The sequence below is a fragment of the Pelophylax lessonae genome (genome assembly GCF_965119305.1).
Source record: "Pelophylax lessonae genome assembly, chromosome: 2".
Classification (NCBI taxonomy): Eukaryota; Metazoa; Chordata; class Amphibia; order Anura; family Ranidae; genus Pelophylax; species Pelophylax lessonae.
The window spans coordinates 454,396,211-454,414,216 of record NC_138769.1 but is presented as its reverse complement, the minus strand read 5'-3'; the positions used below and the strand labels follow the sequence as shown (position 1 = coordinate 454,414,216).

The 18,006-nt window shown below is 39.0% G+C and overlaps 1 protein-coding gene across 2 annotated transcripts in view; it reads left to right on the top strand.

Moving 5' to 3' along the window:
* The window catches only part of CNGA3 (cyclic nucleotide gated channel subunit alpha 3), a 92,017-nt gene that overhangs the window by 52,084 nt on the left and 21,927 nt on the right, over positions 1-18,006 (top strand). Inside the window, exons 3-5 of one of the 2 annotated variants that reach the window (XM_082244379.1) lie at positions 2,374-2,490; positions 6,659-6,838; positions 9,264-9,314. In XM_082244379.1, coding sequence (XP_082100505.1) covers positions 2,374-2,490; positions 6,659-6,838; positions 9,264-9,314 — 348 coding nt within the window. The remainder of the gene's footprint in view (positions 1-2,373; positions 2,491-6,658; positions 6,839-9,263; positions 9,315-18,006) is intronic. The other variant, XM_082244380.1, reaches the window with a different exon arrangement.

Sequence of the window (18,006 nt, the reverse complement as noted above, 5' to 3'; positions counted from 1 at the left end):
ACTTTTCTTAATGGAGGAGGCGAGGGGAAGGGTTGTGTCCCCATCTTAATATCTTCAGTGCAGCTGACCCCCGGGGCCTGAAACTATTACCACACAGTACCAGAATTTCCACAGCAGGAAGAGGACAGGGCAGCCCTGCAGTGAACATTGTAAAGAATCCAGCAGTTTGCACATACTTAATTGCAGGGAAATGATGTAACTAAAGGCCCGTACCCACGATTAGAAATTCTGAAGGGAAATTTCGTCAGACGACCGATCTGCCGATTTTCGGATTGTTAGTATGGTGCTTTCGACAGCCAACTCCGACTTTTTGGCTGACTGATGTGCAGGCTATATAATTTTTGTCGTCCGTAATACAACGTCCGATTTTCGTCTCATTAGTACAGATTTCGATGGAAAAAAATCTTAAGAGCAAGACTAGGCATGCTCAGAGAGAAAGAACACATAGAAAGCAATCCAACACATGACATCACTTCTGAAGTAGAATTCTGTCATACGGAAAAATTTGTATGAAAATAACCTCTTCACTTTCCACATCAGACTAGCATGCCACAAAAAACGGACGACAGATCGTTCGATAATCTGATCGTGTGTACGGGGCTTAAAGCTGCAAAGAAATTTTTTTTTATTTAAAGCGGAGTTCCAGCCATTCACTCACCTGTCCAACGGTCCAGCGATGCGGCCGCCCGAAGCCTCGATCCTCTCCCTCGGCGCCGGCATCACTGCTGTGGGCACCCGGCTGTTACAGTTTGCGGCTTCACAGCCGGGTACCCACTGCGCATGCGCGAAGTCGCGCTGCGCGCCGTGATTGGCCGGCAATCTTCTGGGACCTCTGACGTGTCCCAGAAGATTGCAGGGAGGGAGGGGGAGAGGAGAACTTCTGTTCAGGGCGCCACGGCGCTCCGAGCGGAAGTGGGAGCAGGTACCTGTCAAAACTAGGTACTCGCTCCCCCCCCAAACAAATGACATGCCAAATGTGGCATGTCAGGGGGTCAGGACTCCCTAAAGCGGAAGTTCCACTTTTGGGTGGAACTCTGCTTTAAGCTAAACTTCAGATTTAAAGGCTAATAAAAGTCTGCTTAAAAATGTTACTTCCCCACGTAAGCTGCATACCATTTAAAAAAAAATTTGTATAAATACCTTTTTTTTAGTTCAGCTTCAGTGTAGCCAAGTATTCCAGAAACAGTGGCATCCCTATGTCAGGGAATGCTCGAAAACCGGGCTGAATTCACAAAGCCATAATGTTGCCCACCAGCTTTCACTGTCTTTCTGTTGTTGGTGCTCCCACCCATCTTCTGAAGCAGCTCACTGACATAGGGGAGCCACAGCTCTTTTTTCTTTTTTTTTTTTGAAAATTATTTTTATTGTGTTTTATGAAAAACATGAAACATTAGACAAACAACAATAAAATAACACATTAGATATCCAATTTGCCACTTTCAATGTCAGTGGCACATTTTACAACAGGCTGTCATCTGCCCACTGGTGGGGTTAGTCTAACTAGACGAAAAACAACTCACTAACCAAACCTTCCCTCCCTCCCTATGTCCCCCCCCCCCTTCCAGCCCCCCCCCCTTAAAACTACCAGCCGATGACAATTTATTCAGGTAAGTGAATATAGGGAGCCACAGCTCGTTGATCGTGTCCGCGCCGAAGCTGAAATAAAAAATGTATTTACACTGCTCTCTTTTATAAACAAAATGCAGGAAGGCAACATTTTAAAGCAGACAAATTATTAATAATAATTTATAATAACTAAATTATTACATTTAATAATGTAAATAATAATTATTTTACTGACATTTATAAGCTACGAAGTCCCAACTAACTAGACCACAGTGGTTATAGAGACAGTGGTTTAGTAACACAAAAAATATTGTGAAAAGTGGATTAAAATGTAGCTCTTCCAGCCACACTACATTTCCTTACTATCTATCCATGTGTTCAACATGTCCACGCTAATTTAACATTCCAGCCTCAATTCTAATCTTCCACAAATAATTGACGGCCTCATAGAAAAATAAAAAGTTTTTATAGCATAGTGGGTTTGTGTACACGGACTCAGTGACACAGTCAGTTTACTGGGTAATACAAGCAAATTTTAAAATGTCTGCCATGTGTACAATTGTATGTATCATCTATAGACTTTCATATATTCATATATAGTTTATGTCATTACATATCTAAATCTCAATTGACAGAGCTCCATTTTTAATTTCCCTTTATTTTATTATTTTCTCTCCATTCTGGGGAGTCATTCATCTAATATGAAGAAAAACAAATGGAGCCCAAGGTCTTGAATGGTACTTTATAGGTTAGTAATGAAATGGCTCAAGTATGATTTGTGTTCTGGTTTTCTTGGTGTTCCTACAGGGCTAACTCAATCTGTGAGGACACATCGTCTGAACTACAGCGTGTTATTGCATTGGATCCAAGAGGCCTTACAGAATCCCGCAGGAGTTCGTTCACAGGTAGAGGAGGAATGGCCAGGTAACCAAATCATGCAGATAACCTGAACACAGACATGCATAAAGTGTGGTTTCATCTGAAAGCAACAAGCTGTCAGTGATGAAGATTAATTGGGGGAATTCAGTAAACCGCTTTTCTAGCTATAATCCCTCTTGCTAATGTATTGAACCAAATTAATGAAGCATCAAAACACTTTGGGGTTGATTTACTAAAGGCTGTGCACTTTGCAAAGTGCAGTTGCTTCATAGATTAATAATTGAGCAGAAGCTCTGCTGACTTTCATCATCCAATCATGTTCAAGCAAAAATGCAGTTTTTCTTTTTTATTTTCCTTGCACATAATTGGTTACTCTTTGCAGTGTAAAGCTTTACCTCATTTACTGAGCTCTGGAGCAATTGCAGCTGAAGAGTGGAACTGCACTTTGCAAAGTGCACAGCCTACAGTGTTTGCCTTTAGTAGATCGACCTCTTTTGGTTCTGTCATTAACTGGTGCACCATAATCAGGTAGTTACAAAATGTGCCACTTTTACATTGTGGTGCATTGAATGCGTCACTTCTACTTTGTAACACATTGAATATGCCAAATTCATAATAAAATACAGACAGTTCATATCTTACAAAAGTGAAGCCAAATAAGACCAACTTTCTTTTGGAATACAGAGAGAAACTGGTACAGATAGATTTTGCAAAAAGTGTCTCTCATGCAATCTAAAAGTGGTGCAGCATGTGGCAAATACAAGTACAAGTTCTAGACAGGTACATGAATTTTGCGCATGCTGTACCACTTTTAGAACACATGAGAGACCACTTCACAAAACCTGTCTGTGCCTGTTTGTATGTATTCCAGGGTTTGTCATTTGATTTGTAGAGTTAACATACAGTATATAGGTTTATTTAGTGGCAGGCAGTGAGAATTTCAAAGTTTATTAAATTATGGCAACCAGTTAGCTGCCTCCTTGCTCTCTGTACTGTCATACTAAAAAAGGATGATAAAGTTTGTATCTGAATATGTGTTCAGTAAAAACGTAACCACTTGCCGACCGCCGCCCGACTATATACGGTGGCGGTCAGCCCCTCCCAGGCAAAGTGACGTACCGGTACGTCACTAGCCTGGGAGCCAATAGGGGGCGAGCGCGCGCCGCCGGAGGCGCGCTCCCGCCCCCGCTCGTTCCCTATGCAGCCCGCGTGTGTGACCGGCGGACCCGATGTCCGCCAGTCACTCGCGATCGTTGGGTTGAGAGGGAGAAAGGCAGGCGGCTAATGTAAACAAAGCCGCCTGTCATTTGTAAACAAAGCCGCCTGTGTAAAAGCACAGATCATACGGTCCTGCTATGTAGGACCGTTGATCTCTGCTGTTACACACACAGCCACATCCAATCACAGTTAGAAGCACGCCCCTAGGGACACACTTAACCCCTCCCTCTCCAATAAAGTTAACCCCTTCCCTCCCAGTGTCATTTTTACAGTAACAGTGCAATATATAGCACTGATTACTGTAGTAATGTCACTGGTACCCCCCAAAAGTGTCAAAAATGTCAGTCAAGGGTCCGATCTGTGCGCCGCAATGTCGCAGTCCCGAAAAAAAACCCGCAGATCGCGCCATTACTCGTTAAAAAAAAAAACAATAAAAATGACAAAAATCTTTCCCTTAGTTAGTAAAGCAATAACTTTTGCGCAAACCAATCAAAATACGCTTTTTGCGATTTTTTTTACCAAACATATGTAGCAGAAAACAAATTGGCCAAAAATGTTAAAAAATTTAGATTTTTACATTTTTTGGGGGGAATTTCTTATATATTTAAAATATGTGAAAAATATTGCTATTTTTGCAAAATTGTCGCTCTTTTTTTGTTTATAGCGCATGATCAAAAAATCGCACAGGTGATCAAATACCACCAAAAGAAAAGGACATCAATTTCATTTGGGTACAGCGTCGCACGACCGCGCAATTGTCCGTTAAAGTCACGCAGTGGCGAATCGCAAAATAGGCCCTGGCCAGGAAGGGGGTAAAATCTTCCGGGGCTTAAGTGGTTTACCACTAAAAGTTGTAATGAGCTAAAAGTGGTTCTAACAGCAGAAGGCATTCTCAGTAATAAGGTAAAAAACATTTTACATGCAGCTCCTCCCTTTCAGACCCCCCCCCCCCTTAATATTTACCTAAGCCTGATCTCGATCCAGCGATGTTCACAAGAGCAAAGGCTCTCTCGGCTCTTTCTCTCTTCATTGGCTCAGCAGCAAGAGCCATTAGCTCAGTGAGGAGGGAGCAGGGGCGGGGCTAAGCCGTGCTTTGTGTGTCTATGGAGAGAGCATGCACGAGTGCCCCCATATCAAGCAGATTGTGGTGGGGGAACTTTGCAGGGAGGAGGGGCCAGGAGCACCAGCGAGGGACCAGAGAACAAGAGGATCTGGGCTGCTCTGTGAAAAAACATTTCACAGAGCAGGTAAGGATAACGAGTTTGTTCGTTTAAAAAAATAAAAGGTTTGCCTTTGGAATCACTAAAACTCACCACTTTTTCCAACAAATGTATGTTTGGTAACAGAATGACCTTGCTCACTTTTAATACCTGATAATTATAACTTCCATATACATTTATGTCAACATGTTTTTTTTTGTTGAAACTGTACAAATGATACTGATGATCACTTGCATGCATGGTTTCTCTTCCCATGAATTTAGATATATTGAAATGCTTAGTAAATGTATACATTTTTATTAGTGGTACAACTTTCACCTTAGAAAATGTGTCATTTGGAATTTAGACTCAAATGGATAACTTGCATTTCAGATTATGTTCAAATAGCAACTATTTGATATAATCAACAAAAATGAGTAATGTGAGAAATTGGAATTAAAATAAAAACTCAACAATTAGGAATGGATGCTAGAGATATGTTCTTGCCAAGTAGAATATAAGTCATGGTCTTTACTGAAGACATTACAAAATGTTGGGCTCCTGACATTTGCCAAAATATAATATATTTTACAAAAATGTTAGCATATTATAAAAATGTATTATTACGGTGATCTTGATTTTATTAAACCAATACGTCTGGATTTTCAGCAGTGTTCGGAGGCACAAACTGAACAATTGCCCTTGTACATCCTAATGCCTATGTTGCCCCTATCAGACAGGCTTGGGGACTCAGAAACAAATTGTATGGAACAAATCCTATTTTCAGACCAGTCAATATATAGTGCAAGGGGCAGAATTCTACTTCATGTTAGAGCCTCTAGCAAGGATAACAGTGAGTAGAACAGTATACATATAGTTCTGCTCAGTTCAGTAAATATCTTAAGACTAGCAGTCAAGACAACAGGGTCTTAGATCTCACCCTGAATATAGTTATAATGCTATATGTGCAGAAGTGCCTAGGCCAGTGATGGCGAACCTTAACACCCCAGATGTTTTGGAACTACATTTCCCATGATGCTCAGCTACACTGCAGAGTGCATGAGCATTATTTGAAATGTAGTTCCAAAACATCTGGGGTGCCAAGGTTTGCCATCACTGGCCTAGGCTCACTTACATACCAGAAAGTACATTGCTATTTTTCATAAGGAGTCTTAGACAAAAGATAATTCTTTCAGGGCACTGCATAGGAATATTATTGCTATAGATGCTCCTTATAACATAGCAAATCTTTACTTTTGAGTTTAGTTTTGCTTTAAATGCAAATTTGGTATTTCATTTTTGTTAATTCAACAATTGGTCTTATCCTTGAATTCTTTCCAGGGCCCCACACTCTATAAAACAGCACCCTGGTCACAAAATTTGTTATTCATATAAAATGTTTGGTTGTCTTTTATTTCCTGTTTTTCTCAAAAAATGTAAATTTGTACTATGTACATATCATCTCAATGAATAATTCCAAACAGTTATCTCTTCTAACTGTTACTCATATGTCATATGACATGTGTCTTTTTACTCTACTGTCATTATTAATTTACGTAATTAATAAATTACCTTTTAAAACAAAATGTCATTATTAATTTACGTAATTAATAAATTACCTTTTAAAACAAAATGTCATTATTAATTTACGTAATTAATAAATTACTTTTTAAAGCAAAATGTCATTATTAATTTACGTAATTAATACATTTCCTTTTAAAACAAAATGTATATAATAGATCCTTTATACAGAACAATGAAATGTATAAAAATAATGATCGTAGTATTTTCCATAGGTTGTCCAGATTTCTGCTCACAGTACAGAACTGGGCAACAAGACACCTTGCCCCGGAAGATCAGCGCCCAGACTCTTTTTTGGAACGGTTTAGAGGTCCTGAGCTTAAGGAAGCGTCAAGCAGGAACAGTAACACCCAGTCTTTTGTAGGGAATCAAGAACAAATAGAAAGAGCAACCAGGTATATATTACATGCTGTTATGTACTAAGGTAACTCTGTTGTCACCAAAATTATATAGAAAAATAAGCTGCCTGGAAAAAAGGCTTTCAATACTTACCTTTTATGAAGACAGCGCTTCATATCTTCACAGGGGGTATTTTCTTCAAGAAGTGAAGATCAGTGGTGCTGGGAGTGGGGTAGGCATATCTTCCTATCCAGGTGGCATTTATTTTTTAATTTTTTGGATTTTGGTAAGAAACCTCCAGAAATCTCTTTTTCTGCTTGTGTGATTAGCTCACTGCACTGATCTGCAAGCAAAATTACAGACATCCCCTGCAATAGGAATTTCACTTTTGGTGGCACTGGGGTTGATTTACTAAAGGCAAATACATTTTTAACTTTGCAAAGGAAGTTGTATTTTTCAAGTATTTCTTCCCTAGAGAGTAGTAAATGTGGTGAAACTCTGTTGACTTCTAACATCCAATCATGTACAAGCAAAAAAAGCACTTTATTATCCATTTTCTTTACACGTGATTGGTTATTCTTTGCAAAATAAAATTTCCCAGAACTAAGCTCCTGGGAACCATCTCTTGCATAGTGTAACTTCCCTTGTAGAGTTAACAGCCTATTTGCCTTTAGTAAATAAATCTTGTTCCCTCAAAGTTATTCCTCACCTAAAGGAATGTAAAAACTGCAATTACAAAACAGGAAAAGTTCAGTGTGTGATAACGAAGGCTGACCCTTCCATTCTGACCATAAATGACTTCAGAATGGAGCACGTTCTTTTTAATAGTGTTTTGATTAAAATAAGTGTAAACTATAAAATAGAATCTGCCACAAAGCAGAATATCTTTAGAATTCCTCAGATAAAGGCTTCCACTTTCTGAGCCCTCCGGTTACATCATAGTTAAAAAAAAGTGAAATGTAAGCATCTTCAGTCACTTGAAATTTTATCAAAAATGTTGATACTTTGGTTAAGTGCATTAACATCAGTGAGGAAGGCAAAAAAAAGGTGGATTTTAATGATTTTCAAGGGGGCAATGGAATTGGTTACAGAAGTTCCTTTCAACTTTCCTGGACAGAAAAAGCACTTTATTAGCCCCAATATATAACAGTTTATAATAGAAAAATAAAACGATGGTGAGGAAACAGTGACTTGAAAAATTAAGAGCAACAATACACAAATAATGATCAAAAATAGAAAAAAAACACACAAAAATAGACAAGCTAAATAAAATAAGCTAAACTTTCCCAAATAAATTCCAAAAAAACATTCTCTCTAAATAAATTTAGAAAAAAAAGAAGAGCATTTTTTCCAAGCAAATTTTACCTAAGCAGCTGAGTGAGTGAAACTTGTTTATGTATAGAGAAGGCATAAACTCCCTGCCAGTTTGTCTTTGCTGTTTATGTACCATTGTGGACATTTTGCTTCCTTCTTGACATTAGACCAACTTCTGTTGAACAGATAGTGGTACATACTGTACATAACAAAAGTCAGGTGGTTCCTGCTGAACCAGCTGAATTTCAGTACATGTATACCCAGCTTAAAACTGCTTAATTGTCAAGTGCAGAATGCTTCTATGAGTTCTTTTTGTCATCCTGTAAGCGGAAACTATGTTGGCTGGCTGGGCCAATCAGTGCACAGACAAGTGTTACACATTCCTACAAACTGATTGTGTTTTCTATCAGCAGGAAGGACACAGCAGAAGGCAGGAAGGTTTTTTTATGCCATTTTAGGCACTGTTTCCTACCCCAGCCACCCCAGCCACTGAGCACATTGCAGGTGGATGGCTACTATGATGATACCTATGCTTTTGGTGTGTTAAATGCTTCATGGCTAAATTGTAGGATCATTCTTATAGTAAGACTGTACATACCATAGGTGAGTCAAGGGACAAATACATATAATTTATACATATTCTTAACAGATTGATAATTGCACATTAGTGTAAAAAAAAATACATTTCATCTGCTGGCTAGCATCAGACAACGGATCAAAGAGTCTGTGGAGTTCAGCGCTGTGGAGAAGGAGAATTGTGCCAAAATTTGTGTTTATTATTTTAAATACTGTAGGGTAATGTATTTCAGGCCTATAAAACAGGAGTTCTGCACTGACAAACAGATAAGTTATAAAAGTCAGACTCCTGGGAATATTGTTTTTAGTTTGTAATAATGTGGGGGAAATTTACATTTATATGTCTTTTGTTTTATTTTTGTTGGTGACCCCATTGGGAAATCTTTCCTCTCTTCCTGTGTCTGTGATCCCTGTAAGGGACATCAAGGAAGTGGTTTGTACAAGGTCACCAAGGTATAGAGGTAGTAACAGCAATAATTGTAAAAGTTCTATATCACTCTCATTCATTTTGTTTGCCCTGCTCCCCGATATATTGAGAAGGATGCTATTTCTTATGGTATGTGTTTTTTTCATGAATGGATGTTATTGCAGCCATTGGACTCTTGCCAATTTCAATGTCAACAACAGCAACAACACAGAAGAGTAAGTTAACGACTGAAAAACCCTAGAAAAAAAATCTACTTACCTACTTACCTACTTGTAAAAAAATGTGTTTGCTTTTTGTTTATATTTATCTTAGAGATAGATTTCCAGTTGTAATCCTTGTACAGTGAAAGTAGTACCTCGCCTTCCTAATTCCCTGGCCTTTTTTCCTAAATAACTGTTAACGGGACAAGTTTCAGCTATGTCAGAACTTTTCATACATTTAAATTAATGTAACTTTTCATTGTCCTTCAGTAGCTCTAAAATTGCATTCCCTTTGCTTAAAATGGATATGTAATAGCAGTTACATTTTAAATTAAATTATATTTGATTATAGTGAAAATATAAATACTTGCCTTATGTGCTTAGTTTAGTTTATCTAATATCCTGCAGCTGCTGTTCACTTAGTGCTATACAACTTGTATCAAAATCGCTAATATTTTCACAGCACATACAGTGTAAACCACATCCACTAATACATCAAAAAATATAAAGTTATATATATAGTAAAAAAAAAAAAATAGTCCAACTGAAAATGTGACAGATGTCTTAATTTTAACAGGGATACATTTAGTGAACATCCATCCTCCAATAAACAGCTCGGGCCTCAAAAGTTCATAATAAAAGTGCTGAAGTGCTCCAGATAAACTTGACGTGCAGTATGGCACACACCCCTCTTGTACCTCTACTCACCGAAACAAAAAAAATGGACCTTTAGCTTTTCAGTCTGGGGGTCAAACTCACTTATATCTGAGGGTGGAGGTGCCATAGATCTCTTTTTCTTTCTAGATTTCCAACTTGCTGCTTCTTTATACAACTCAAATTTCCACCAGGCTCAATTAAAAGAGAGAGTTCTCATAGTGTATTATTTTAAACTTTAATACCAATGCAAATTATAAAATTCCACTTATAGAGTTTCAGGAAAAAACAGGCATTGTATAATGATAGATTTCAAATAAGAAACGGCGCTAAGAACTCAAATGTCAAATATGTAGCAAATAATATCCAGGTGTTAAAACATCTGGTTAACACAAATAAAGGTGCAATGTAATAGGTCAAATAAATGAAACAAAATATCACCTAAAAATCATGCAACTGAACATTCAATATCATAATTGGTGATAATCCAAATGGATAATAATAGCAATGTGCAAAATCTTGAATTGAATGTAAGCAAATTCCTTTCAATAGTGAACAAATGTGTTCATAAAGTGCAAAAATGCAATCAAAGTTGATTGGCGAGCTCCACCACCAAACACCAACATACACCTCTTACCAGATAGCGTGGACCACACAATATAATGGTCATGAAAGCATGTGTTAACCTGACATCTCTGATAAGCGGTGGCTGCTCAGCAGTAACCCCAAATAGATTGAGGATTAAGAAAATAAACAAGCATAGTGAAGCCTGTTTACATTTAAATCACTTTATTTAAAATGTATGAGAACTACCTCAAATCGCTTGTATGCAAGCAAAGCATATGAAATCCCAGCAGACTGTGAGCTTGTGAAACAGAGAAGCCACAAACTCGGGCTTAGCGTGTGTGATGTCGTCATTATGGGCCATCCCATTGCGTTTCGTCATTGGTAACGTCTTCCAAGGGGCAGGCCGAACCCTTGTATAATTATAGGGCTCTTCTGGGTTTGCCCTGACTTGGCAAGCTTTCCACGGGTGGTGGAAGTAAAGTCGGTGGTTAGGGAACCGGAAATTGCTTCAACGCGTTTCGCCCCTCCCGCAGGGTGTCATCAAGGATTATAGCAGTTTCATAACTCATTTATTTATGATGGTCAGGACTAAGAAATATATTTAAAATGGTATATTTTTATTTTTTTAATTGTGTAAATATAAATTGTGTACAAATATTATGTATTTAGATATCCAGCCAGCTGGTTAAGCTTTAGGGTTTTTTTTTTTTTTTTTTTACAATAAATGTTTATAACTATAATTCCAAAGAGTTTGCATTATACATAAATATGTTTGATTAGCCATGCTTGCTCCTATACTTCTAAATAATAATTAAAAAATATAATATTGCCCATTCACCTTCTTTTTTGAGGGTGGCTACACTAGACCTATATGATGTAGATCTAGCCACCCTTGTCAGTGTGTTCTTGCAGTGAAATAAAACACTGCGCACTAGTGCACCCAGCGTATAAGCTTTCTTCACAACACCACCTATTGCCAATGGGACATGAAGTGGAACTTCACCCAAAAGGGGAAGTTCTGCTCGCCTGCCTCCTCCTCTATAAGTTTTGGAACTTTTTTTTGGGGGGGGAGTGGGTACCTGGTTTTGACAGGTATCCGCTCTCACTTCTGACCAGATCATAGCAGTAATCAGAGTGGAAGTTCGGCCCCCTCTTCTACCCCTGCAGCCTTCTAGGGCAGGTCACAGGTCCCAGAAAGCTGCAGGACCATTCACAAAGTGCAGCGCGGCTCGCGCATGCACAGTGGAAAGCTGGTTGTGAGGCCGCAAGCAGTCACAGTCAGTTGCCCAAAGCAAACATGCCAGCGCTTGGACCTAGAAATGGCCTAAGAGCTGGCTCGGGTGTGGATAGTGCTTAAGCCCTGGCCAGGTAATTGTCCAATTATTAAAAGTCAGCAGCTACAGTATTTGTAGTTGCTGACTTTTGATTTTTTGTTTTCAAGGAAAAGAACCATGTTAAGGGACATGCTTGCTCATTGTTGAAGTAAATCATGGAATATGTAGACTGAGGAGAGCAGTGCCCTGGTCAAGTCACAAATCAGATGTTTTAGACTGGTGCTTCTGAGGTTTGTGGGGCAGAATAAATAATCAGCAAATGGAAAACAAAAGAAAACCTCTGGCAAGCTTTTTGAAGAGAATAAATAATAAGGTGGGCATTTATATATTGTAGCTTCTTGTACTTTTAGGGGGAGATTTACCAAAACTGGTGCACTCAAAATCTGGTGCAGCTGTACATAGTAATGTGTCAACTTTTAAAGTGGTTCTAAAGGCTGAAGGTTTTTTTTACAGTTTTAGTGTATAGCTCCCCCCTCAGCCCCTCTAATACTTGCAAGAGCCAAGGTTCTCCTTGGACTCTCGCTCCTCATTTGCTGAGATGCAGCAGCAGGCGACATTGGCTCCCACGCTGTCAATCACAACCAATGAGGAGGGAGCAGGGGGCAAGGCTGAGCCACGCTTTGTGTCTTAAGGACACAAAGAGTGGGGCTCGGGAGCGAGCATGCACGAATGTCCCCATTGGAAGCGGGGGAGGGGACCAGAGCACCGGCAGGGGACCCAAGATTAGGAGGATCGGGGCTGCTCTATGCAAACCCAGTGTAAAGAGCAGGTAAGTATAACATGTTTGTTATTTAAAGAAAATGTATTTGCCTTTTCAAACACTTTAACTTTAGCATGTTCAATTATGCCTTGACAATAAAACCTAGAATTTAAGTAGTTTCTATGCTCAGCTGCACCAGAATTTGTGTACACTAGTTTTGGAAAATCTCCCCCTTAGTTACTTATGGGTTTAGTGACATTTTAACACATTGCAGAGTAGCTAACAGGCACTAATAGGGGGGCTTTAACTTCTTCTAACTAGTAGCTTTCATGAAAAGCCTGTTGCTGCAGAGCACAATAACTCAAGCTGAAATGTATACACACAAGACAAAAGATTAGCTTTACTAAAGAAGTAGATAATGTTAAATTTACAAAGTGAAAGTTTAGCTTAATCAATAATGTAGGGCTATGGTAATTATGTTTTGCTTACAAATGATTGGACAATTGCAAAAACAAAGCTTTACTTTAAATAATATGCTAAGTGAAAACTCACATTCTAGTCCTCCTGTTTTAATCAACACCGTAGTGCTAGCTATATTAGATTAGCTGTATGTAAATAATCTGTCAATGTGTATATCATATTTTTCATTTTATATTTTATATATATATATATATATACATATATATAAGCAGCCATGCGGCTTTTTACAAATGCAGATTGCGCTACCTGCTTTGTAGTGCTACACAATGGTTGTGATTTACTGCTCCTGCTCTTGATGCAAATCTATGAGTCAGCCGATTAATTGGGAGAATGCCTTCTGTACATTGCTGATATCCTATTTCCACAGATAAATATGGAAGAAATGTGTGTTACTCTTTTTAGTGGGTTATTTTACAAATCTCTAGCAAAAAATTAATTGAATGTGTAGGGGGGGAGGTATAGATCAAAGTCATGTACAATTGGAGAGTATCATCCTTGTTTCAAATATATTGGGAACAGAAAAAGCAGGTAGGAATTTTAATACCCCTCCAAAGTACACACGAGTACAAAAGTATATATAAAAATATAAAATATTGTATTGGTTATATGACAATAAAAATGTGTTAAAACATACACCATATGAAAAAAATGAGCTTGCATATTGATTTAACCAAATATAGCCCCATGGAGTTGCATGGTATATGATGGAGATATAGGATAGAGGTCTACACGTTTCGCAGAAGTACCGCTTCTTCAGGACCACCTAACTCTTGAGGAGGAACCATAGAGATTGTTTCTAAAGGTAAAAGAGCATATCAGTGTGATTCATAACATAATGTAAGGTAGGTAATTATTGCTAAATAAAGGTTGCGCTCAACCGAGTTACACTTGAGTGAACCACAAAAATGTGATAAAGTGCATATGTGAATAAATAAAGCTTAGAGTGCAAATATCAAAAGTGCAAATGCAAACAGATATAGATGTGACTTTGCAATCACCTGACAATACACATAAATAATTGCAAGTGCAAGTATATAATAAATAAATAAATAAATAAATCTAGGTGCAACCAATTAACAGTCCACAATGGATCTCAATGAATAAAAATAAAATATAATGTCCCATATAAATAGTTGTAGATGATTGATGATAGCAACAAATTCAGCACTTAGTAGACTTCAGCACCTCCACCAAATAGCAGAGTTACCGGTGTGCACTAAAGGCTTACCAGATGGAGTGGACCACTTAAATTACAGGGGGTCAATTAAAGAAGGGACAAGATAAATAGCCAGTATCGACCGATAACCAGGAATTCAAAGGTACCTCCAATACACCTCCAGATATTCGCCTGTATATCTCCTTGTCAATGATAAAAACTTGTATGTAGCTTAAGCAGTAACACAGCCGCGGTCTCCGGGTTGGAACGCCGCTTCCGCGTTCCACCTACGTTCCACCGGGAGCCGGAAGTGACGAGGTAGCGTGATTACAATCCTACGTCCCGACGCGTTTCGTCAGCGCGTAACTGACGTCATCAGGGTCCTCTCACATAACATAATGTAAACATATTTATTCACAAAAAATCATGAAAACTTCACTGAAAAGACAGAACAGAATAATTTATATATTAATACGACAATGTTATCCCTCAGAAATCGAGATGGAGGAGAGAAGAAAAAGGAAAAACAAATGATATAAAAAACAAACACCAACAAAAAACTAACTTTTAAATGAGTATCATCTATTTACCCATTCATTTATACATTTTCACTGGCAATATGCCAGTTAAGATGACCTGTTTGTGAAAGTGTAATGTTAAACGTACATATGTGGTCGAGTCTCACCGGCCCGTGTGAGAGTGACCAGCCCCAGAGAGGGCACCACAGGGAGCATACAGCTAAAAATAAAATGCAAACATGCATAAGATTCATATGCTCAAAAACTGGGTAATGTCAAATTTAACAAGAGTGCTTGAGACACCTGGTGCAAGAGATTTGAAGGGTCCAAAATGGACAATGTATGTCAGCCTAGGTAGAGTCAGAATGAAAGAAAAATGAAATAGATTGGATAGGGATAAACATATCCCTCTGCAAGGAAGAGTTACAACTGTAAGTGATAGGATCTACATCAAGCGTAGGTGTGTACTAGATAGATGATATGTGTGCAATGAAATGGGGAAGTGCGAAAGTGAAGAGGGTTGGGTGTAAGTGCTCATCTGGAAAATAAATGAAAAAGTTTAAATGAGTGAAGGGGGAATAATGGTCCAAAAGTGGACACATATAATTTCCAAAGTGCACAGTAGTGAAGAAACAAAGGTGGGGAGTGGAGAAACAAAGATGGGGAGTGCACGGTAGTGAAGAAACAAAGATGAGGAGTGGAGACTCCGAACAGGGGGGGGATAGGGGGAAGAGGAATACGAGAGTATGACATAGACTTACCTATAGCTTGACTATTAGATATGAGTGATAACTTTAGATTTAAAGCATCAATGGATTACCTTTAACCAGCAGCATAGGGAAGTCTACATGGTATGGTGAATCAAAGAGCAAGCCTAATTAGATCCTAAAACTGGCCTAAGACCAATATGAGATTGGGGTCACGGGCAACACATAATGGAAGCTATTATATATAGCCTATGTGTATAATGCATAACATATACATCCTTGCAAGATGACGCAAATGAGATATGCTTCTTGAGTGGGGAATACACATTTATACATCACTGGGACTGTTCACCCCGTACACACTCGTGCTAGGGAGGTGAGGATTCCATCATCTGGCTTTAGGAGGATATTCTTCGTCTCTCTAGTATACCTCCTCTAGACCACGAGTGCAGAGGCACTACAACCATTGAACTTTGTTTTTCCCTTGGGATGATCTTTATCCCAAAATAGGGAGCTTCGCTCCAGGTTTCCCCATGCAACTTATAAGAACCTAATACATCAAATACCAGCTAAACCCATGGGACAGCATGCACAAGGGAGACGTCATGAGAGTCACGGCGTCCAAGTTTATTGAATTTTCACATATTCTATTGGCCATTGGATGATCACCTATCTGCTATATATGTTTATTGAGTAGTTAGCATGCTAGATTCTATATATGGGTACACATGCAAATATAGGTAGGCCAGTAGGGAGCAGATAATTTAGGACACGTTTTAATGTGTCTTGTCGTTTACATATATGTGGATTTTAATATTGTTTTCAATTAAAGATGATTAATTTTTAAATGCTGATGGGAGTAACCGCACTCTATTTACCACCCACTCTCCTGCAATTTCATGTTTAGATGGGTTAATGGCTTACATAGACCAATAGGAACCCATATGCCCATAAATATATATAGGAGAGGGTAGAGCTCATATCCACCTCGGTTGGAGTATATGTGTTGTGTTTAAAGTTTAGTGGAGAAGCTCCCTTCTGACTATTTATGGGTAATTTTTTATATACCTTGTAGGACTCTATGGTTTGGCTGTGTCTTTGGACCCTGAAACTTGCCTGTTTAAATATCCCAAACTGGGGGAGTGGTCATCCCTGGAGGCCACCCATGGCTACCGGTCGAGGGCCAGTTGCCATGGGAGGGTACCTTCCCCCTCCTGATAATCCTGGTGTGCCAAAAAAGAGGGAAACCAGGTATACCATCCAATTGAACTGCAAGCAGTCCCCCCATTCATGTAGGGGTATAATACTATACAACTATGGGAGGCACGCATACACTTGCGTCATCACATGAAAGCTGAAAGTGATGCGAAATTAAATGTCACTTCCGGTATACGGAGAACGTTCCACCTTGATACGCAAACCGGAAGTGACAATGAAGAAGCAGAAGCATAGCACTATAAAGCTGTAAATACCGTGCATATGGCCGCGTCATTGCATGGAAGCCAGAAATGGCGTAGAACAGACATGTCACTTCCGGTGTACGAAAAACATTTTAAACCAAATAAAGCAATACAGTTCTAACCCACTTTAAAAGAAGTCATTCAGAGGATACCAGGGCACAGCTGGCCAAAGATGATACTGGCCAGATAGAAGGTTCCTGATCCTTTTCAAGAGGGGGAACACGGGCCGGCAGAGGCAAGCGCCACAAAAACTGCACCCAAATGTCCTCAGCCTTGACACAAACAGAGAGATATAATGAAAATTACCATGTGAAAAAAAAAATGTAAAAACAGAAAGAGAAAAAGAAAAAAAAAATGGGGGGGGGGGTGGTAAAAAATAGAGGCGGGTGGTAAAACAAATATAAAGGGAAAAGGGGGTGGTAAAGCAAAAAAAAGGAAAAAAGGGGTGGTAAAAAGGGAGGGGGTGGTAAAACAAAAAAAGAGAAAAAGGGAGTGGTAAAAAAGTCCATATACAGACTGAACATGGAATAAATGGGCTTACTTAGCTCACTTCTAGACCATACCAGTCCCAGGGCGTACAATCTGAAAAGCAATAGAACTCTTTTTTATAGCCAATATCAGATCAAAAACAAATTTTTGAACAATAACATAAAAGTCGTTATATCAATTTAGAACATTGGCGAGACAGTGTGTGCATCCCAATCAAAAATTGTATGGGATGCACACAGGTAAAGCCGACTATTACGTAGGACTTAGAGGAAGGCTGCAAAGCTTAAAGAGTCATTTAGTCCTGTAAATTTGATGGCATTTAGGGTGAAAGTCCATTTAGCAAAATCCTCGCCGCCTGAGGGGGGATGCATGCTTGCAAGGGCGGTAGAGCCACCACAACCACATGAAAGAAGATAAACTACACCTACTGTGTCACAGTTTACAAAATGTGTCATTTCAAAGGTGGTCCCATTGGGTAGATCAATTATTTTACCTACTTTGACATACTGGCAATAATAGTAGTTGCCACACTTTAAGGTACCCCGCGGAAGTGATCCGCATGGGTCCATACCTTTATTCTTTAAAAAAATGGCTCGCAACAAGTTGGTCCCTTAAATATCTATTGCGCCTGATAGTAATGTG